Genomic DNA, 22544 nt, shown 5'->3' on the forward strand with positions numbered 1-22544 from the left:
GGTCAGCGGTGTGTGTGTCTCAGAGCCCCTGGCAGGCTCCTTGCCCGGGCCCACTGCCTGGTGACGGCAACGGCAGAGACGAGGATCCGGCAAAGAGAGTGGCCGCACGAGTCTCGGCAGCTCCGGCCACACCGCCTGCCACTGAGGAAGGAGCGCAGCTGGATCGTGGTTGCCGCCCCAGGGCCCTCCCACGTCCGGCTCGGGGGCGGCTGTCACCCCCAGCGAGGTCCCACGGCGGCCAGGGCCCTGCTGTGGGGCGGGTCAGGCTCATGCAACATGACACTCACTGTATTTTATTCTCCTTCACTCAACAGAAGCTCTGCGTCTCCACACAGGTCCAAACGACTGCCATCTCCTCCACCCCGGCCCCCCAACACGGGCCTCTCCGAGAGGGGCTGCAGCCGGCCGGGGTCTCCAGGAGGCGGTCATTTGGCAAGGATGCTCAGGACAGGAAGGGCCCCCGAAAGGCCAGGACCCTCCCCTGGCTCTCTTTGGTATCTCAGGAAGCAGCCAGCCCACCCCAGCCGGGCCCCCGGCTGCGCCGGACGTCCTCCGGGCGGACGCCCCGCTGGGCAGCACTGCCCATCCAGGCCCCTCCTCGCAGCCGGCCAGCGGGCGGGTGCCGTCCTGGGCGCGTGGGGCCACTGCCGGGGCCGCGCTCATTTCTTGTAGTGATTCGGGGCATCGGCGAAGGCGAACTTGAGGCGGTAGGCCTCGGCCAGCAGCAGGCTGACGTCCCCGTCGCCCCAGTGGGCCGTGGGCAGGTTCTGCAGGAAGAGCAGCAGCTCCTGGGGAGAGAGACGGGCCAGGTCAGGGGGCGCGCAGTGGCAGGCTGGGTGGGGCCGCAGGCACGGAGTGCAGGGGCTCCCTGCGTCCCCAGCCCCAGCTGGAGCAGCCCACGAAGCCACCCCCCCACCCCGGACACTCTGGCCCCAAGCCGGGCAGCGGCAGGACGCCCGGACTTAGGAGACACATCTGTGGGGGAGTGCAAGGCTGCAACCTCGCTTCACGGAGGGTCCCCAGCACCCCAGGGCCCAGGCGCTGGTCCAGTGGGGCCCAGCTGCCCAGTGTGGCCACAGCTCAGGGGCCTCCCACTCCCTGTCCACGCCCCGAAGGCCATCTGGAGTTGGAAGTGAGGTGCTGCCCCACTGACCCCAGGGTCCATGGGCCCAGACTTGTGTGTATCCGGTGACCCTGCAGTGGGGACCAGTGGGGCAGGGACCCACGGGCAGGCAGACACCCGCAGCTCTCGAAATGGCCACTCAGCTCGCGGTGTTCCAGGGAAGCCCCGCTGCCCCGCCGCCTCCCTGAGGCACCCAGGTCTCCACTCCTGCCAACCGGAGCTGCCCCTAGAGGACTCGGCTGCCCCGAGCTCACAGAGAAGCCTGGGCAAGGGGCTGAGAGGAGCCAGCACCCAAAGAACCCCCCGAGAGGCAGGCACAGGGCCAGAACGACACCGCAGCCCAGGACCCTGTGCCTGAACGCCAGCCCTCCTGACACCAAGCTCAGGGCAGCCCCACCATGGATGGGGTAGGTTTCAGGGAGCACAGGCCCGGCACCCAGCAGGGCTCAGCAGAAGGGGGCTCAGCAGGCTGGGTGGCTTCCCGGTGGACAAGGCCCAGGGATGGGCAGGGGATTTCAAGGGAGGGGCCCACAGGCTCCAGGGCCCTGGGGGTCCGTCCGTTGAACCCTTGTCCTGATTGGAGGACGCTGGCCTGGGGATTGTGGGAGGGAAGCCGGGCTCCCAGCAGACGACATGCGGCCGAGGGTCAGACATGCTTCCCACCTGGACCAGAGGCGGCCCCGACACTCGGACCTTCGGCAGCAACCCAGCCTCTCATCCATGGAGCTCCGTCCCTGCAGGGCTGGCACGGGGTGCGGTGCCGAGGGGGGGTGCGCAGTGGGATGGCCACTGTGTGAGCGCAGGGCTCAGCCCCTGACGCCCCCGGGCCCCCCCCTCCCCGTCACACGGCCCTGCGTCAGCTCAGAGCCCCCTCCCTGCTCCTGGAGCCCCCTCCAGTGCTGCCTGGCTGCAGCCACTTCTCTTCCTCCACCCATTTCCTTCTGCATTTCAGATACTTCCCGGGGCCTTGAAATTGAATTCGCGGAGCAAGTTTCCCTGGCGCGGCGTCCCCAGGGACAGATCACAACAGCCTGCTGTCTTTCAGCATCGGAAGCGACGCACACAGACGCCAATCCAATTCCGGGCAGGTCGTAAATGAACACCTTTGGTTTTATTTTTAATCCACTTGGCTTCATATTACCGTGACCCCGCTACTCGCAAGGTGAGAAGCGGTCCCCTCCCATCACGGCAGCTGCCCGGCTCGGCCACACACTCAATTTCAGGACCTAATTCAGTTCCTGGCTCCGAGGGGCGGACGGAGAGCAGACAGCCTGGCACCGGGCAGGCTGCGGGGCTGGAGGAGGGGGGAGCAGGCGGACACGCCCTTCAACCCAGACTTCTCTCCTCCGGTGGCCCGTCCTGGGGACATCCGGCAGAGGAGCCGCCCAGCCAGGCACTGGGCCACTGTGCGGTCACGGGCTGTTTTGGGTCCTGCGTCCCTGGGGAGCCCCCCACGGTGCCGGGCAGTCGATGGGCCGCCCTGCAAACTGCTCTTGGCCGCCACTTTTCTGTGCGCCACGTGTGACCACCTGGGAGCATCGAACGGTCACGGAAGGTGACATTTGGGCTGCGTACTTGGCAGGGAGCCTGCCTCACGGGAAGCCTGTGCTGCTGCCGCCCCACTGGCAGCTGGGCTGATAAACTGAGGCACAGGAGTGTGAGCCCACCCCAGGCCTGGTCACCCGGCCCTGGGGCAGTGGTTCAGCCCCACCCCCGCCCCAGCCCCAGAATGGTGGCCTGCTGGGTTCCACCAGGAAGCAGTGGGATAGGTCACTTTATCAGTCTCCCCTGCACCTCCTCCCTCCTTCCTAGGAAAACAAAAGAAGACCCACTTGCAAAGTGGCTCCCGCAAGGCCACAGGAAGGCAAAGGAAACCCCTCCTGGGGGGACCCCCTCAGCTCTGATTTTCCTTGCGGAAATCTCGGCCCCCACTTCCGACAGGGCCTCTGGGAGGGGCTTCCAGGGCATCTGCCCCGGGAGCAGGGATTCAGCGGGAACCCCCAGGGCCAGAGACCCATCTCTGCCTGGCCCTGATCAGAAGACAAGCCCACCCTCCGGCCCGGCTGTTTCAAGGACAGTGGACGTCTGGAGCACAGCCCCGTGGGGGGCTCACCAACAGCAGGCGGCTCATGGGACTGGGACCCGCCCCCCTCACTTCAGGGGTGGGGCGGGGAGGACAGGCTGATGCGGCCCTGCCGTCTGCACCCCACGCCCCTGCAGGACACAAGTGTGCGGACACACGGCCCAAGGGCGTGAGTCTCCCCCGGCTGATGAGTCACATCTCGGCACAGAGAACGCACAGCAGCTGCGGGCAGGGAAGCCGGGCAGGAGCGCCCCCAGGGGCCACTCCTGGGAGACGTCCGCTGCCCCGACCCCACGCGCAGCCCTCCCGACAGGGAGGCCCGGGAAGGAACGCCGTCGGGACCCCAGCAGGCGGCTTCCCAGGGGGTCTCTGCGGGCGCACACGGCTCCCTCTGTGCTCGGCATGGCGTCTGCGGCCCCGGCGAGGGGAACCACCTCCGAGACGGCAGGCCACCCCTCTCCAAGGACAGAGGTGTAGAGGTGACGGGGGCCGCAGGTACACAGTGCCCACGACTTCTCCAGGGACACGGCTGACGCCAGGCCCCGCTCCAGCACGGCTGTCCGACCATCGTCCCGTGGGGCTGGGGAGCTGAATGATGGACCATGTTAGGTGACAGTGACACTGGAGCACTGGTGACCTGTCACCGCACCAGCGATGACCGTGAGACACCGGGCCCCAGAGTCTCAGCCCTGAGCTCCCTGGGGGCCGAAGGCACTTTTCGGGGAGGGTCCCTGCTGGGAGGGGCAGCAGCCTCCTGGCCCCCCGCAGTCGGGCGGGGTCCTGGGAAGGCCGCCCCACGGGCTGGAGAGACAGGGCTGCACGCGCCCTGGGAAGCGGCCACAGCCAGCCGGGCGGACCTCACGGCACTGCCACCCCCGAGGCTGGACCCAGCGGCCACCGGCCCGCCCCACTGAGGACCAGACACACTAAGTGAGAGCAGAGCAAACAGTTTTTCTTTGCACGAGGAATTAAAAGATCAATGCAACTTCTTCCGTGTGCTTTATCTCAAAAAACAAACACCCCAAGACTGAACCGAGAAATCCCATCCTGTTTGCCCTGAAAATCCTCAAACTAATTAGGGTAACGAATGGAGCATTAGCACAGATCTGGCCGGGGCTTTCGGGATTGACGGAGGAGCGCAGGCAGGCAGCCCAAGGAGCGCTTCCGTGGCCACCGCCCACCCGGGGCCAGGCTCCTCCCCTTCTGCCGGGCGCCACGTCTGGGCGGCTCTGACGGGAGGGGCTGGTGCTGTCCGCTGCCACCTCATCCGCACAACGGCTGCCCGGCTGTGGAAGGTCCCCGGGTGCCTGCTCACCGGTGCCCCCTGAACTCCTGGGGAGTCCTGGTCCTGGTCCTGAAGGGGGCAGGGTCAAAGGGTGAGTGGCCCCCCGAGTCACACAGGGGTGGCGGCCACAGAGCTCCAGTTCGGACTCCGCAGCGGCCCGGGCTCCTTGTGCCAGGAGGCCCAGTGCAGCTGCTGACGCCAGTGTCTCCCCAGGAAGGACCCCGATGGGGCCCCTGGGGTGCAGGGCTGGGGTGCAGGCAGGGCCTCGAAGACACAGGGCAGCCACTGTGGCCCCAGAGACAAGCTAAGGAGCAGGAGCGCCAGCCCTGGGGGACGCTGTAGCACCACCTCTTACAGCCCTTTCCCCCCACTGAGCCTCGCGGGCCCTGGAAGTGGGGACCCAAGAACCCCCACATCTCTCACGCCTTCGTTCCTGCCGCCCAGGCCCCGGCTCTGCCCACTCGGACGGGGCCGACCAGCACACTTCCAAAGGGGCCTCCCCACCCCCCACACGGGTGCAGCTGGAGGCCGGGTTGCGGGAAAGTGAGGCTGGAAACCCAGGCCGAGGCTAAACAAGCAGCGAGCACTCGGGGGGCGGGGGGCACACCACCACCACGAGGCCTGGGGGGCTCTTTCCACCAAGAGGGCCCCGGAGCTGGGCAATCAGTCCGGCTGGTTCGGCAGGAGGACGCGGCCAGCAGCCAGGACGCGGACAGGGCTTGCTCGGGCATTGGTTCCCATCTGATTTCTGTTTCATCCCAGGTTCTCGGAAAACGGCTCAGACCTCCCCGACCGTGGCTGACTTCGAGCCCGCTAGGCCAGGGGCTCCACCCCCCGAGTCTCACAGCCGAGCCGGAGCTGCCCCGGGGGTGGCTCTCGGGGGGGCATCGGGGAGAGAGCTGCTCACCAGCAGCAGCACAGCTGGCAGCCCCCCAGCCTGGCCTCCTGCACGTCCCAAGGAGCTCGGCCACCTCTAGGGCCGCCGTCATTTCACTGCCAGGCTGCACCCATCCGGGTGTCCCTGGAGGGCCGCGGACAGAACATGGGGACGTGTGGCAGCCGAGAGGGGGCGTTTTCATGAGGCCCACGAGGTGACCGCATCTCTTCGGGGACTGAAGGGACAAGCCTCCTCGAGTTCACTGCCGCAGACGTCAAACACTGCTGATGAGATAATAAGGGGCTTTCCCCCCACGATAGGAATGGAGGGGACCACCTGTCCTCGCTGGTGGGACACGCTCACGGCAGAAATGAGTGAGGAGGGGCGCTGGCCGCCCGCACCCACCCGCAGCTTGGGGTGGGTCCCAGGACCGAGCAGGCTGAGTCCCGGGGTCCCCGCCCACCGCCCACCGTGTAGAGGAAGCCTCTTCTGTGAGAGAGCGGGAGGGCAGAGGGCAAAGGCCCACCCTTTCCGGGCCCCTCCATGGAAGGGCGTGGGAGCCCACCGCGCAGCCAGCCCACCGATCAACGGAACGCAGGCTGGATTCGTGTAAAGCTGACAGGCGTCGGTGCGGACACCACCCGCAGGCATCCCTGCCCCAGCGCACGCTGCCCCGGAGCTTCCCGTCAGCAGGGAAAGGGGAGCTGTGGGCAGGGGCCCCGGGCACAGCCCGTGGGGCATGACCAGGGGAGCCTGCCCTGTTCTGGCCCGAGTCCTGGGACCCGAGACGGAGGGTGTCTCGGATGCACAACCACGGTCCCTGTCCGCGCAGGATGCCCGCGCTGCTTCCCGGCGGGACCCAAACGAACTCCAGGGCCACCCACTGCACAGGGGCACCGGTGGGCCGGCCAGACCGGTGCGTGGCCTGGTGCCACGGGCTCCCTGAGCGGCCTCAGAGCCACATGGGCTGAGACAGAGCCCTGCACGCAGCACGTCCCCTGGAGAGAGCAGACCCCTCTCGTAGATGCGGGGACGCAGGGTTTCACGACAGACACGCCTGAGGACGGGCGGTCACGGGACAGAGGTGACTTCCTGCGGCCTGAGCAGACTTCTGTGGTCTCTTCCTCAAAAGCCGCCTGGTGAGCCCGGCCCCGAGTAAAGGCGACCACAGCCTGTGGCTGGCTGCGGCCGGGAACGGGGGCATGGGGGGGGGGGGCTGTGTCCAGCAGGTGGGCAGGAACCCACCGGAGGGTCCATGGACAGGACGGTCGGCTCCTCCTCCCTCCCCCGCACCCAGCACAGGGCCCACCACCACCCCCCGGGGGGTCCATGGACAGGACGGTCGGCTCCTCCTCCCTCCCCCGCACCCAGCACAGAGCCCACCACCACCCCCGGGGGGCACCTCTGGGAAGAGAGGAGAAACTGGGGAGTGGTGTGACGTGGACGGCAGAGTGGGCAGGTGGGCTGGTGGGCTGGTGGACAGATGGGCAGGCAGACGGGTGGGCAGGTGGGCAGGTGGGCGGGCAGGTGGGCGAGGAGAGGCCTGGAAGCCCCCAGAGTCCGAGAGAACACGCGCCAGGCACTTCCCAGGAGACCGACGCCCGACGCCTCACCAGCACCCAGGACGTGGCCGGCCCCTTCTCTCCACAGCTGAAGCCCCGCTCACGGCGCCGGAAGGTGCCGGCCACTGCCACACGCCGTGGTTTTCTGGGCGACAGGCAGACCTGCCCTCTCTCCCGACACGGACGGCCCCTCCCTACAGACCTGAGGGCCCTCCGGGGGGCATGGAGCACACGGCGGGGGCGGCTGGCGCTGCCCAGGCCCCCCCACCACACACACACGGGAGGGGCTTGTTTTTCGGAGATCAGAACTGAAAGGACTCCTCCCCTGCCCAGTCTGGAGGAGGTTCTGAGTGTGCGTGTAAGTGTGTGTGCGCCCGTGTGGGTGCAGGTGTCTGCGTGCACCTGTGTGCGGGTGTGAGGGCAGCAGGTGGAGCCCCTGTTCTGTGTGGCCTCACTCACCCTCTGGTGACCCTGTGGGACCAAGATGCTGCCACCTCCCCTCCCCCGGAGGAGCCTCACGCACAGTCCCCGCACCCCCAGCCCTCCGCGTCCGAGGGCAGCCTCCTCGGGCCGCACACCACACTCCCACTCCTGGGGACTGGGCTCGCTCCTGGGCCTCCCGGGCCTGGGCCCGTCTGGGTGGCACCTTCCCTGGGCCCAGGCCTGACTTCCCAGGGCAGACGGCCCGAGTTCAGGGTGGGGCCCGAACAGCAGCGCAGGCAGGCAGAGCCCACAGCGCCCGGGCGGGAGGGCGCCTCCCACCGGCTGTGGAGAGGCAGAGCAGCCCCACCAGGCGGCCCGGGCTCTGAGGACGTCACTGGCCTAAGGGGTGAGCGTGCGCCGATTCTGAGGGGCCGAGGGAAGGGGCTGCACCTGCCCGGAAAGGCCCCCCACTTCCTGAAGTCGGTCACCCTCTGTCCTCTCGGGCGCTGTGCCTGGGTCCTGAGCTGACAGCACTCTCGACACTAAGTAACGTCCCCAAGTGCGTCAGGGCACGTACAACCTCCCCAGCCAGCCTGGGACGGGGCTGGTGCGGGGTCCACGCTGCCCCCTCTGCTCTAGGACCCTGGGCTGAGCCCAGACCGGGGCTGGTGCCACGTCCCAGTGCCCCTGCAAAGCTGCCAGCAGCCGTCCCCATCTCTCTGGCTTGAATGGAGCCACAGAGAACACGGTTTTACCATCGTTGGTGGACTTGCCGGCTCTGAAGAGCCCAGAGCCCTGCAGCCTCCTCACTTCACCCAGAGCTCGGTCACCACCCAGCTCCCACCTTCGCCAGAAAGGACTCGGTCCCCGACAGGCTGCTGCCAGGGCCTGGACTGGGGTGCAGCGGCGTTTGTGTGTGGGGCCTCCCGCCCTCTCCAGCCCCGGGACCACCGGGGGCTCCGGGGAGGACACGGGACAAGGCTCTCAGCTGCTGCCCCCTCAGCAGAGCACAGGCCCCCGGGAGGAAGAGGCCGGTGAGTCCCCGAGGCCCAGGCTCTGCCCTTCCCTGTCCCCCGCTCCCGCCCCGCCCGCCCAGCTGCCGGGGGCCACACTCGGCTCAGACCCCTAGTGGCCTCTCGGCCCCGCCAGACCTCAGGGGGCGCGGGGCCCAGGCCCCCAGAGCGCCGCTCGCAGCCTGACAGCCCCACGGCCACGGCCCCCCCACTCACACGCCACAGCACGGGCACAGTGATCCCCTTACAGGTTACTTCCCAACCAGCCCAATTTTGTCTTCAAAATGTCGTGAAATGATAAAGAAAGAGACAATTGATCTTTACTTGGCATTTCGTGACATTTGCTGCTTCAGACGAACACAGGATGAAATACAGACCTGAACAGGCCCATTAACCCACAGAAAGCGGCTCTGCACTTGGGGGAGCCCCCTGCCCTACGCCGGACCGTGCACACCGGGGGTGGGGGGTCCCCCAGCAGGAACCGGCAGGTGCTTCAGGGCAAATGCCAGTCCATCCGGGCGCTGGCTTCCTCCCCAAAGGGTCGCCACGGTCGGGAAATCCACTTTCAACGCCCACAGGACGTCCCTGCTGGACGCGGGGAGGGGAGTCCTCCCCGAACGTCTGTGGGTCACAGTGCAGAACACCGCACAGTGGGTGGTGACGTGGGACCGTCCCCGGCCGCCCGAGGTGTCGGCGGCTGTGGTCTGAGGTGGGTGCTGGTCGTCTCCACTTCGTCAGGGGTGGGTTGTTTCTCTAGTAAACTTGGGACCAGCGGTAGCGAGGCTCTCAAGGTCGACGCCTTGGTGCAACCGGCCTCCTGCCCTTGGCGGCTTGCCGGGCTGTTCTCGGCAGCAAGCAGGGAAGGGACCGCGTGCAGGCTGAGTGTGAGGGCCCGGCTGCACCTGAACTTGGCCCGAGACGCTCCCTAAGCCTGCCTGCACTGCTCCTGCAGACCACGGGGTGCCAGGGACCCAGCTTTCCCCTGGTGGGCAGAGGGTGCCTCTAAGACCTGTCCCCAAGAAAACCCCTGGGTTCTGGTGCCTTTGGGGCTGCCCCAGGCAGGACCCCCCCAGCTGTGCCCCCGCCCGATCACAGCGACAAAACTCAGTCCTGAGCCCTGCAAGGGGCGGCCCCCCGACTTGAAGGTGTGAACATCACAGCCGGTGCGGAACTCCCGGGTAAGACGGTGTCTGGAGCGCTCTCGCTGTTTAAACTGGTCCGCACTCCGTTAGGGATGTGTGTGTTCACACTGTGCGTGGGGTCAGGCCCTGATCTCACTTTTCTAGGTTCTGGCTCGTGTGGTAAGAAGCGAGCACTCGGTCCAAGGGGCACACGCCTCCACGCCGTCCCAGGCCGGGGACGGGGGACGGGGCGCGTGGGAGTGTGGGAGGGCCCGGGAGGACGCACACCGGGAACGGGGGCCTCTGGCGGTGCCGGAACTCATCCCCAGACTACGGGCCGTCCAGGTTGTTTCGAACCTCGTCTCGAGGCAATTTTGGCATTTTACTCTCTGCCCAAATCTGTCAATTTCTCCACCCAAACCCGGAGGCCTGTTGGTCCCGGTTAAGACCCGCTGGCCTCCCTGACATTTCCAAATGCCCCTGAGATACAGCGACTTAACAATTCCACCACCTGTGTCCTGATCCGTTTGTTTATTCTTACTCATTAGTCCCTTCGCCATCTTCACATAAGTCGCCTTTATTTTTCCACACAGAATTTCTTCGGCTCAAAGGTCAGTTTATTTCGTAAACGTCCGTGAATCGCAGAAGCGCCCTGGCTGTGAGGTGGCGACCAGCCCTCGCGGCCGCGCCCGCAGATGTCCAACCAAGGCCGCTGTGCAGCTGGGCCACCACCGGCAGGGCCGCTCCGCTGAACAGGCTCTTCACTCCCCAGACACCGACTGCCCGCTCTCACGCTGCCCGCCGCTGGTCTCCGAGGGAGGGCGGCCCTCGGCAAACGCACCGCTCGGGCCCCCGGAGGACACGGTGTGGCCTGCACCCCCAGACCTGGGCCCCTCGGAGGCCGGGCCGGATGACGTACTTTGCGGACATCCCACAGACACCTGGACCAATGACGCCGTCACCGTCTGCTCAGTTTCAGGTCCTGCCAGGCCCCCGCCACCCCGTCCTCACTGTCCAGGCTCACAGCAACCTGGCGTGTCTCCTGCCAAGGCGCCACCAGACCCCTGCGCCGGCCGCCTCCAGCTCCTTCCCGGTTCCAGGAAGTTCTCCGTTCGCTGAGCTGAGAGAAGAATGTGCCGATCAAGACGTTCCAGGATGAGGAGCGAGCCCTGGGCCCACCCTCCCGGGAGCTTCTGCCCCGACAGTTCTGACCAGAGGTGCCGCCAGGAGCCCCCGGGCTTCAGCCGTGTCCCCGCATGCTGCCGCCCCCGTGTGCTGGTCAGAGCTCCCCGCACCAGCCGGCTCCGCTCCCACGGGGCTGCCGCTGCTCCCCCTTGGGGTGTCTCTTGGCTCCTCAGACTCCGCTGTCGGGCCCCCCTTTCTCTGCTCGGAGTCTGCTCCCTACACCCCTGCCTCTGCCTGCCGCCTCTCCCCAGCGCTCCTGTGCCGGCCTTTGTCATTCCACGGTCGTCCTCCACCACGTCTGGGGTCCTGTCCCGCTGACTCGGGGCTCCCCTGACTGGGGGGCAGGGGACAAGGCCTGCCCGACTGCTGTTTCCCCTCCACTCGCCTCCCGACCCGCCCGCCCTCACGGCCCTGTGTTCCCCACAGCAGGCCAGCCGCACCAGACCCGCTCTGTCCCCCGGCCACCCCACGCCGCCCTCCCCAGTCTGACACCTGCACCCTGCCCCCCCCCCGTGACTGCCACCCCTCTGCTGTGGGCCTGCTGCTCCCGGCCCCACCCTGAGAGTGACCTGCCCCTTCTGTCCCTCCCTGGCCACCGCAGCCCCTCGTGGGAGGGATCCCAGTCTGGTGACGCACCACACGGGGCCTGGCCCGGGGAAGTTCTGAGGGGTGTGGTAGACCAGCATGGGGACACTGCCCCAGGGCCTGGGACAGCAGGGGACAAAGGCCCTTCCACGATGGGCCACCCTGGACCAGAGGGCAGAGTGCAGGCTGGACGGAACGAGACCAAAGGCCTGAGCGGGTCTCAGAAGCCAAGGTGTGGGAGAGGCTGCTGCCCCGCCGGCACCTGCAGGCTGGGCCGCGGCAACGCCGGGGGGGCCTGCCTTTCTCTGGGAAGACGTCCTCCTCCAAAAATGATTCTGTTCCCATGGAGATGACGCAGAGAACCATGTTATTTCCCACAGGGCAGATCGCAGCCCCACCAAGGTTGGGGCTTGGAGAGCCCCCTCCCTGAACACCCCCTGCTGGAGGCGGCTTCGGGCCTCGGCCGCTCGGCTGTCCTCCGTGGGGCCAGAGTCCCTTTCCTGAAGTGCCGCCAAGCAGGCACAACTCCGGTGCCCACCAGGGTGCCCGGGTTCTTTATCTGACCGGTTCCTCGTCCCGTTTGGTCCGATCTCCAGCTCCCTGGGGCACGCAGACTCGCTCCCCCTCCAGCCCCCACGACGGCAGAGCCCAGTTCGTCTCAAGTCTCAGGAAGAAGCAGCCTCGCACCCCCCACCCCGCCCAGCCCTGTGCAGGGCGCGCAGGCCCCCAGGTTCTTGCCGCAGAGCCAGTGGGCTGGGCCTGTCCCCTGTCCCCGCCACCCTCCAAGCTAGGACGGCCCGGTCCACGCCGGCCGAGCAGCAGCACACGCGCCCTCACGGCCCCCGGCAGGGCCTGGCCCCCACCAGCCCGAGCGCGCGGTCCAGGCCACCCCGGCCTGCCCTCGCCTGGCAGAGGAGGGGCACCTCCAGCCCGCGGGGGCGGAGCCCAGCCCTGGTCCCCACACGGTGTCCTCCTCACTGCGCTTCGACCCTCAGACGGTGACCCCACAGGGAGTCCGGCCGCCACGCACAGGCCCACAGCGGGGAGCGTGGGCCAGGGACTTGGCCACACGGGGGCCCTAGGTGGGTGCAGAGCCCGATGAAGGGCGCGGACGTGGCTCTCCCCACACGTCAGTGAGGAACTGGGGTCCAGAGAGGCTGACCCTCGAGCCCCAAGTCACACAGCTACCAAGTGTCTGCGCCTGGGCCCAGCACTTTCCCTGACTCGCCCCGGGCCAGTGCCACCCCTGCGGGGGACAGGCCCGGCGGCGCGGGGAGGGCTCCCGGAGCCTGGGGGCAGCCATGCCAGCAAGGCAGCCGGCAGGTCAGCTGCCTCTCCCGGCAGGCTCCGCAGCAGAAGGGGCCGGGGTGGGGAAGGCGGGCTGCCCGCCGGCCTCCGCGTGCCCTTCCCAAACAACCCCGAGAGCTGAGGTGGGAAGGACCCTCCCCGCACAGAAAACCAAACGGGGGCCTTTTGCAAGGCGCTCACTTACTTGAAAATCTCCTTCTTCGAGTATCTCCTTCCTCCACCGCACCAGGAAAGCGGCACAGACGTACAAGTGGAAGCGGGAGAAGCCCTCGGGCTCAGACTGCAAGAGGGAAGGCACGGCAGGGTCAGCGAGAGGCCGGGCGGCCTGTGCAGCCGCCGGAGCCGGGCACCCACGCCCCCGTCTCGGTGGGGAGGGTGCAGTCCTCCCCGAAGGGCCAGCCGCCCAGGAAACTGGGCGTGGAGAGCAGACCAGCCGTCAGCAAGTTCAAAGCCGGTGTCTGCTCTCTTCCCCTGCACAGGTAACAAGCAGCCGGCAGAGAGAGAGAGAGACACGGCAAGGCCCGTGGGTGGGGCCCGTGACAGGTGAGGACAGCCGCCCACAGAAGCCAGTGCCCCGCCAGCCGAATGGGAGGGGGTGTGGAGCGGGGGGTGACCGGGCCAGCCCCCACACCCCCCCGGCCTCGTTCTCCTGGGCCCTGCTCCGGCCGGTGCCCCGGCAAATGCCGGCACTGACACGGCTTCTTCACCCTCTGCACTGACCCTCTCTCCCGTTTTCTAGGCCGAGAGTCTCTTCCTTTGCAGTTACGTTCTTTAAAAGCACACCAGCGGCCTTTGGTGTGTTCTGCGTCAGGAGGGGCCTTCTGGTCCCCAAGTCCACCAGTCACCAGAGTGGGAGCCATGACGCTCTCGCTAATTTGCATTAACAGACAGAAGCGTGGAAAAGTAAAACGTTTGTCTGGGTTGGAACTAAATCAACTAACAATTCAAACTCGGCGAGACGCCACGAAGGCCTCCGTGAGGCCCGCTGGGCGGTGCACACCGCCCCCGCCCTGGCCGGCACGCAACCAAGACACGCGTTCCAAGCAGGCCCCTACCATGACACCAGGCTACCGAAAGATGGCCATCGCCTTTAGGACAGTGTCCAGACCCCTTAACACAACACGCGGCCCCTGAAGCCGAGCTCCGCCCCCAGCTGACCTTGGACCTTCTCGGTGCCCCCAGGCCGGACCCTTTCAGGGGCTCCTCCCCGTCCCGGTCCCGGCCCGGCAGAGCCTCTCCCTCCCCAAGGCCTCCCGCTCCTCCTCTTCCTGGGTCGCTGCTGCCTTCTCCCCGGCATCATCTTCAAGGCTCACAGGTCCCTTCTCCCGCTGCCCCGGTGGCCTCTCCTGCCCCTGGCCCCACGGCAGGACTGCAGACGGAATGGAGGGACACCCCAAACCCATTCTTCCAGGTGCCGAGTGCAAAAACACACACCCTCAAAACCACAAACTCTAAAAACCGATACATCTGACCACACAAACACTTGAAGTCTGCGTGTAACAGAGGCAGCACAGTGGCGGTGCCGGTGCGGTCGCGGAGCAGGATGACAGCCCGCAGTGCACACAGGACGGCGCCGGACGGGCATCTGGGACACAGACGCGGAGCCAACCCCTCGGAGCCCCCAAGGAAGAGGCACAGCGGGCCGAGCAGTCGGGACGCACAGGCAGAGCCTCGCTCGCTGACTGGCAGTCCTGCGGGGGACACGGGCCCTAGTTCTCCAACGGGCGGGCCCTGGGGTGCAGGACTGGGTGGGGCTGCTGCTGGGCGGAGGGCGGTCTGTCCCAGAGCCCGAAACTTTCTTCCCCAGTCACAGCACCTCCACACAGGGCAGGAGACACGTGCAAGACTGCTGCACTAGAGCAGGTTACAATTTCCACCGGAAAACTTTAGAAACAAAGTAAAGCAGGAGAACGGCTACATTGTAGCACAGGCGTGAGGACAGATGAAACACAGCTCTATCCACCAAGGTGAACAAACACTGAAAAGATAACAAGCAGGGTGCGCAGGAACGTCCGAGTGTGACGCCTTCACAGATCACTGCGGAGCGCTGGCTGGGGCAGCCCCTGCTGTCCACGGGTCCCCGCCACGCGGTGACAACGCCGAGGCCGGTTGGGAAATGACCGAGACCTCCTCTGGAGAGGAAGGAAGGAAGCTTCAGTGGTGGGAGTAAGATTTAATTTCTAAGTGAGCAAGAGGAAGAGCTGAGGCAAAATGGAACAACAATTAGGCTTGACAACGCTGGGCAGTGAACCACAGGCGTCCATCAATTACCTGCACTTCCTGCACATTTAAGACTTTTCATAATTAACACAGACTGAGGACTAACTCAAACCGTCTTTCTCAGAGTCAGCAAGAGGCCTGTCTGCTTGAGTGACCACTGCTGGCTGCAGCCCTGGCCACCTGGTCGGCATCCAGAATCCGTGGCCTCAGCTGCGCCCCACCTGGGGGTTCTGGCCTCCACGACCTTGGGCAGCCCTGCTCGGTGCCTCCTCCCGGACCCAGGCCCAGGCTGCGTCAGCCTCGCCCCAGCCCTCCCTCCACTTGGCCTGGCAGGTCCTCACGGGCAGGGCTGCGGCCGGGCTGGCTCCCCGGCCAGGGGCCAGCTGGGTGTCCCGGAGCACTGCGCCCCCCCGCCTCCCCTGCCTGCACCGGCTGGCGGCAGCTGCCCCCGACAGGAGGGGCTTTCTAAAAGCTGCACTTCAGGCTCTGCAGTGGAGCTACTTTTGCTTATAACATGAAAAAATTCAAGTTCAAAATGACTGCAGATAAACTAAATGCAAATTACTTACGCATGACATACTTTCTGAGATGTAGGAAGGGAGACAAAAAGACAGTTTTCCTTCCACTTTTTCTAATAGAGAAAACGTAATAAAAGAAGCGATGTTTCACCTTTAATTGCATCATTAAGCTTCTTCATAATTTTTGGCGCAGAAATAAAAACGAACCGGCCTTCTGGCGTCAGGAGATTTTCCGCGTCTATGCGTTCGGGTGGGCGTATTTCTGAGGCCGTTCCAATGACAAGAACCGTCTCTTATCCTGCGCGCGGGTTCGAGTGCGCCCACCTCAGCTGCACAGGCGAGCCCCCTGCTGTGATTCTCTGAAATACTCATCACGGGGCCGCCCTGCGCCACTGTCCCCTGCAGGGGACTCAGAGCACCTGTGGGCGGGGGGAGGAAGGGAGGGAGACCTCGGTTTGCCTGCAGCCGGCCCGGCAGGCAAAGGAGCCAGCCCCGCCCACACCTGTGAGCGCCGGTCTGCTGTCTCCACGCCGGGCTCCATAATGGCTCACAGGACGCCGACTGGCCTGTCTGTCCCCATCTGGGTCGCAGCCCACCAAACCCGGCCTGAGAGTCGCCAGAGCCCCGGGGCGTCTGGGGAGGAGGGTGGCCCGCAGCGGCTCCTGACTGGAACGAGCACTTCAACACCACGTAGAACGAGAAACACAGAGCAGGACAGAGGACACTGAAACGTTTAAAGGTCCCTAATAAATGTTTGCTCTGTGGCTGGCGCGCTCACCAGGGCTCCCAGAGACGCAGAACAAGGTGTGGGTGTGGGTGGGACCGGAGACCAGAGGACACGCACCTAACAAGACCATGTCCACCACGGGCCGCCTGAAGCCAAGCTCCCTCGGCGTCACATCAGCGCCGTGGTGAGACGCCACCTCGCAGGGGCAGTGCTCGGGGACAAGGGCTGACACTGAGGAGCCGGCCCATGCAGCTACGGGGGGCCGGCAAGTTCAAAATCAGAGGAAAGGCCGCAGTTCAACGCCAACCCTGCGCAGAAAGCTCCCAAGTGGTGGCCGACCCGCACTCGGCATCACGGCCCAGCTGCCCCAGGGGACGGGGCGTTCTGGACACTGCAGGAAGCGGGCCGGCTCTCCGCCCCTCCAGTGCCCCCTCCCTGTCACCATTCGTTTCCCGAAACCACTTTTTTAAAATTTTGTGAACTCTGCTGCCTTCAGACCCTGGCGTCCCCAAGTGCGTTTTACAGCGAAGGTTTCTGCGTGAACGAGATGCTCCGGGCGACCGGGGGCACGTCTGCAGGGGGAGCCTGCCCGCCCGCAGGTCACGTCTCACCACAGTCCCGTTTCTCTCAGCGGCGCTCCGAGGCTTTTGGCGGGAAAGCCTTCGATCTCCGGTTGAACTGACCCCTAGGTGCTTCCATGAACCTCACGTCGTCACAACTGGCACTGGTCTCGGAACTTCACCCTCTACCTGTTCGTGACGCACACGGAGACCCAGCCGGTCCCTGCGCCTCGATCTTCGCCATCCACCGCGCACCCAGTGTCTTCGCCGGTTCAACTCTTCTTGCGGGAGACGCGTTTTCGGGAGTGCGGGCAGCTCCCCTCTGCCCCCGCCGTACGCCGTCCCTGCCGCCCGAAACCCCTGCCCAGCCGGCAAAACGTGGCACTGCCCAGAGGGGGGGGCGGGACGTGAGCGGCAGCGCCCAGCACAGGCCCCGTGACAGACGCCGCCTCCCCCTGCTCCGAGGTTACGTGCCGCCCATCACGCGAGGCTGCGTCTCCCGGCACAGTCTCGTGCTGTCGGCCCTTCCCCGTCCCAGGGCTCGGTCACCTCACGAGGGCCGGGCCAGCCCCCAGTCCCGGGACAAACCCCACTGGGCCCCACGCCGGCCGGTGTCCTCACATGCCACATGACTTAACACGCAGGCCCATCGGCTTATCACCCTCTTTTCTCTCAACATCCTCGTCTCACTCCGGTGTTCGCTGCGCGAAGAAAAAGGGCTGAGAAGCGTCCTCCACACTGCGAAGGAATCTGTCTGTGGTCGGTGGTGCTGCTTCAGCGTCCGAGGGCCCACCTGCGGAGTCGGGGGGCCTCCCTCCGGCGTCTCGGGGGTGCCGCTCCTTCCAGGGTGAAGCTGGGTGCCGTGGGCCATGAGCCCTCTTTCTGTCATCAGCCGTCTTCCACCCTCCACTCCCACTTCCTTGGAGACCAATCCCCTCTTCTTTCCCGGCTTCTAACAGTGGGGAGTAAACTGGCCGACTTTCAGCTCTTACAGGGACACACGCGTTCACCAGGCCCCGAGGTGGCTGCGCCCCCAGCTCAGACGCCCCCTTACTGGTCCTCGGTGCCCAGTGCTCTCTGCCCACCCTGTGCCACCTCCAGCCCGGTTCCTCAGCTGCTTGTGTCCACAGCCCTGGTGGCTCTCCCGTCATCCTGTCGTGCCCAGACAGAAGCGCTCAGCTGGCGTCCGGGCTCTGCCACCCTCAGACTCGCCGCCCTGTGGGCGTGGTCGCTGGGCACGTCCAGTGTCGGGGGCTGAGGAGACAGAACAAGGAGCCGGCTGAGACTCTCCTCCCACATCTCCGCCCGCTTTTGGTCTGGGTGTTGCACCCATTACTGGGACAGGAAAATCAATGCCCCCAGGATACACGGGCAAGGTGTTCTGGTGACGGGGACAGCCTGTCACCTCTTCAGGTTGACGGCTCAGTGTGTGGCTCCCCGACAGTGCCGTCCTTGTCCACTCGACGCTGAGCGTGGGCCCAGGTAAGAAGGTGACCGGGCAGAGCACCCCACCTGAGGGATGGCTGTGCCCCAGCGCCCAGCCCCACGTGCCCCATCTTTGAGGGTCACGCGGTCCCCCTCCTGCCCCGAGTGTGTCCAGACTGGAGGCCAGAGGCCGGCCCCGCCCACGTGCTCGTGGGCCCGGGACGACCCTGCCAGCTTTGCTGCACCGACGAGTCTGTTCCTGGAAGTCCGTTGGCATCTCGGGTGCTGGGGGTCCTGGGGCGTGACACCCAAAGCTCAGCTACGGAGCCGCCCCAGGACACACAGGAAGGGGGCTGGGACCCCAGTCCCAGGGCTCCTCGGTCGGCACAGGCAACCCCTGGGCCCGGCACGCGGGGACGCTCACGGGGGAGGCTGCTGCAAGAGGGCTGGGGGCCAGAGACCCCCAAGGGCCGGCCCGGGGCTCCTGGCTGTGCCCGGTGGGCAGCGGCGGGGCAGTGAGGGCGACTCGGCAGGACGGTAGTGGGACAGCTGCCTGGGACCAAGAGGACGGCAGAACTGTGGGCGTCCCTGCCGGGGCCCTGCCTCGTCCCCGGGAGCCGGCTCTGAGCCTCCCAGGGGCCCCCGCGGAAACGCCTCGAGGGCGTTAGACAGAGTGCGTGCACCTGCCTTTCCAAACCCGCACCCAGAAGTGGACGATCCACTCGAGTGCCGTGGCCCGGAGTGACGAGGGACATGTTCCACAGACACGCCTGCTTCTCTCCGGAGAAAGGACTTGGAAGTTGCCTGGGAGGGGTAAGGCTCAGAACTAACCCGGGGCCTGCTGCCGCCACCTCGTGCGTTGCCATGGCGACACTTCCGGCCAGAAACCACTGGTGCCCGCCAGGCCCCTCCCCTCGGTTCTCCGAGTAGACGGGTGACACACGTCACAGGCACCAGGCGAGGCCAAGTGGGGCCCCCCACCCTGCTGCTACGCCGGCACAGGGCTGCATCCCCTGCCAGGGTCACCGGTCTGAAGGGACGAGGGGAGGGTGTGAGCACGCCCAGCAGTGCCGTCACCGAGGCGTAACCAGGACGGTCGGGATCTGGGACCAGAACCCGCTTCCTTTAATTCTGTGCTTCTCCAAACCTGCCCCAAATCGACGTTCCCAGGCTGCTGCGCCCCGAGGGCCCAGGCGGTCATCGGGGACCTCTCCAGCCTCAGTGTCGGGGTGTCCTCAGCTGAAAGGCGTGGCTTCACCGCGTGACGAAGGGGCCGGCGGCACACCCAGACCCGGGACACCAGCGCCTGGGCGCCCGGCAGCTGTGAGCCTGCGGCTTCCCGGGTCTGCGCACTGAGTCTGCGCTTGTGCCGCTACGGGGAGCGAGCTGTTCTTCGCTCCCTGAAAACAGACCCGTTTTTCCTGGAATGACTTTTTATCCATCATTTTTATGGCAAAATAAAATTTTAAGGGGAAATTAAGAGCGATAGGAAAACCTACTGAGTATTCCAGCCCCCGAAGAAAGGCCTTACTAAATGCAGAAATTCCAGTTTCACACTCAAACCTGACCGCAGAACCAAGAAGCTTTCCTGTGGCCCAGAGCCCACCGTCCTTCCCGCTGGAGTGTGGGGACAGAGGGCGGCAGGGAGCGGGCTCCCCAGGAGCTGCACCCGACGCGCCGCCCAGGGGCACGGCCACGGGGGCAGAGGACGTGGCTACGCCACTGCCGCCTGGGCCAACACCAGCAGGGCCGAGTGCGGCCCGCAGGACACCGGGCAGTGCAGGTCGGGACTCGAGACCCCTCTGCACCCCCCACCTGGCCCCCCCGGCCCCGTCAGGCAGGCCCAGGGTGGGTGGCAGGTGCCACCTGAGGTGCCACGGCACAGCGGGGCCTGCAGACAGGCCCAGCCGTGGGCAAGCCACGCTGCTACTCGCGGTGTGGCCCTTCCAGCCAAACAAGGGGCCGGTGCTGCCCTGTGGGAAGACACCCCGCCGTGGGGACAGTTTCTGGCTTCCTTTCGGAACCGCACCACGGCCCCAGCCAGGGGGCAGAGCAGCCTGAGTGGCCCAGGTTTCTGCCACCGCCCCACCACCCCCACAGCACGGTAGTCTCTCCCCCTGCTCGTTCCCAGAAGTTCGGCGGCTCCCCACCACGCCTCCGCCCCAGGGGGACCCCACATCCTCACCTGCCTGAGTGCACGCCGGGCCTCTGGACCCTCAACGTGCGCGTCCGCTATAACTGCGAGGGTTTAGATACCACGCTCGCAAGCCCAGGCCAGGTCTGAATGGGGCTCCCTCAGGGGCGGGAGGACCAGCCCAGCCCAGCGTCCCCCTCACAGCCCCCTGCCCCTCCCAGAGGGACCCACAGCTTCTCTCTGCACGACAGAGAGACAACGTCTGCGTCACACCGAGGCCCTGGGCTCAGAAGCCCCGGGGAGGGGACAGTGCGTACCCACTGGGGTGCGCTGGCCGTCCTTCTCCTTCCAGGAACACCCACAAGCCAGGGCCGCCTCAAGGGCAGGCACCGCGCTTCCCGGCCTGCAGGCCCAACTGCGGAGTGATTAGTGGGTGGAGGCCTCCGACCTTGAGCTAAGGGTTTCCCTTTCTAACTGGACTGTAAAAGTAAAGTGGGTGCAGCCCACCCCGAGCAGGGAAGGCCCAGAGCCCAGCACCTCAGGGGGCAGGGACAGCAGCGGGCACCACCACCAAAAAGCAACAAGACCACAGGGACTGACCGAGGGTCACAGGCTCACAGGACCCAGTGGAAAGAGTAAGTGCTGACCGGCGTCCCCGGCTCCAGGCTGCAAACGGCCCTCGGCCACGCCCCAGGGCACCACGTGGAAAACAGAGAGAGGGCCCCTCCTATGAGGTGACGTGTGCTAAGGGCCATGACAGCAACTGCCACGCGTGGGTTCTTCGCATGTGGGGCCTTGTTCTCATCACGGCTCCCTCTCCACCAGCACTTCGGGTGGAGACCTCTGCAGTGAGCGCTGGGTCACCCACCCAGCACGGAGTGCAAGTGGGCCATCGACAATCCCGGGGGGCCCAGGGCAGGGCGTGGGTTCGGCACCGCAGGGGTCGGGGAAACGACCCCCTGGAGGCACTGGGCCGGGGCGGCCAAAGGGCTCATACGAGAAGGCCCTCTCGTGGGTTCAAACGCGCACACCACGCCGTGGGCGACACGCTGCCCAGGGCTGGCGCACCTCAGGGACGGGGCGGACGGGGAGGTTCCTCGCCCTCGGGGCTCGGCCTCGGCTCCAGGGCCCCCACCAGGACCGCTACACGGACAGCGGGCCGGGGCCCCAGGCTCAGCGGCTGACGCGAGTCGGCCACAGAAATGAGGTCAGGGTGTCTCACACCCAGAGTCTCACTGGGTAATTTAGTCAAATGAACTTCTCATGAAACTTTCTCTTGCAACTTTTGTTGTATTAGACTTTGCAATAGGAGTTATTTCTAACAATGTACAATGTAATTAGCCACTTAATATCATTAAGAAAATTTATGAGCCTTTCTGAGTTGAAAAACAGCCCAAAGTGGTATTTATTGGCTCTGCAGGGCTAAAAATAGGGCCCACTGCCTCAGTGAGCCACATTGAAAAAAACGTCCAGTCACAAATAATATGTCTAATTACGTATTAAACTAACTCTCGCCTTCACCTTTTGAAATTCCAAGCTCCTCGCCTCATGTATCATGTTAATTGCCTCTCCAGTTCACTCCGGGGAAACTGGGGAGGGAGAATTAATTAGCGGCCGAGAGAGGCTGCCAGCAGTGTTCCCGACACGGCCGAGCCCGGCCCGTGTGTGTCTCCTTCGTCCCTGACAACGGCACCGCCGAGACGGTGGCGCAGGTTGTTGGCTCATTAAAGGCGACACGATCGTGTCCACTCCCACACACACGGTCGTAACCGCCTCTCGCTGCAGCCGAAGCCGCAGGGAGCAGCCCGAGGCTGCTGGCCCCAGCTCCAGGGCCTCCAATACCTCGCTGCACAGCCCTCTGGTGACAGGGTCTGAGAGGACGCAGGACAACCAACCACAAAAGGTGGACACTCCGCGGTGTGGAGGCCACAGCACAGCGAGGCCACCCTGGAAGGGCCCCCTCCCGATGGCGTGACCTGGCCACCGCCGTGCAGCACCCCAGGTGAGGTGGCCCTCCTGACGCCCAGCATGGTGCACATCCCCTCCCCCGCCCCCGGTGGTACCAGCGGAGGGGACAAAGGACACTGAGGGACCAGGCCTCCCAGACAGTGGGCCACACAGAGGGCCACCCGACCCGAGACCAGCAGCGTCCTGTGGGAGCAGGCAGCCTGGTACCCACAAAGGGCACCCCGAGTTCTGTCCATGAGCCCCCCACTGTGGCTGGCAGAGCAAACAAAAGCCAGGACCCCAGACCACCCTCCTGCTGTCACTCTTGACACTCTCCACGGGCCTGGAGCCCAGACCGGCAGGCAGGCGGCACCCACTAATGCCTCCGCCCTCCTCGGCCGCTCCGGGCACCTCTCTTCTGCCCGATACCACACAACATCCGTGGGGC

General features: G+C 65.8%; 1 protein-coding gene across 1 annotated transcript in view; it reads right to left on the minus strand.

Moving 5' to 3' along the window:
• Positions 1 to 277: 277 nt before the first annotated feature.
• Positions 278 to 22544, minus strand: part of TBC1D22A (TBC1 domain family member 22A) — a 101216-nt gene continuing 78949 nt past the window's right edge. The window contains exons 12-13 of the mRNA XM_037160435.2: positions 12750 to 12845; positions 278 to 788 (exon numbers count right to left, since the gene is read on the minus strand). Coding sequence (XP_037016330.2) covers positions 660 to 788; positions 12750 to 12845 — 225 coding nt within the window. The 3' untranslated portion in view covers positions 278 to 659. The remainder of the gene's footprint in view (positions 789 to 12749; positions 12846 to 22544) is intronic.

Source organism: Artibeus jamaicensis, unplaced genomic scaffold, assembly GCF_021234435.1.
Source record: "Artibeus jamaicensis isolate MK-2021 breed Jamaican fruit bat unplaced genomic scaffold, CSHL_Jam_final contig_233, whole genome shotgun sequence".
In the NCBI taxonomy this organism is placed as follows: domain Eukaryota; kingdom Metazoa; phylum Chordata; class Mammalia; order Chiroptera; family Phyllostomidae; genus Artibeus; species Artibeus jamaicensis.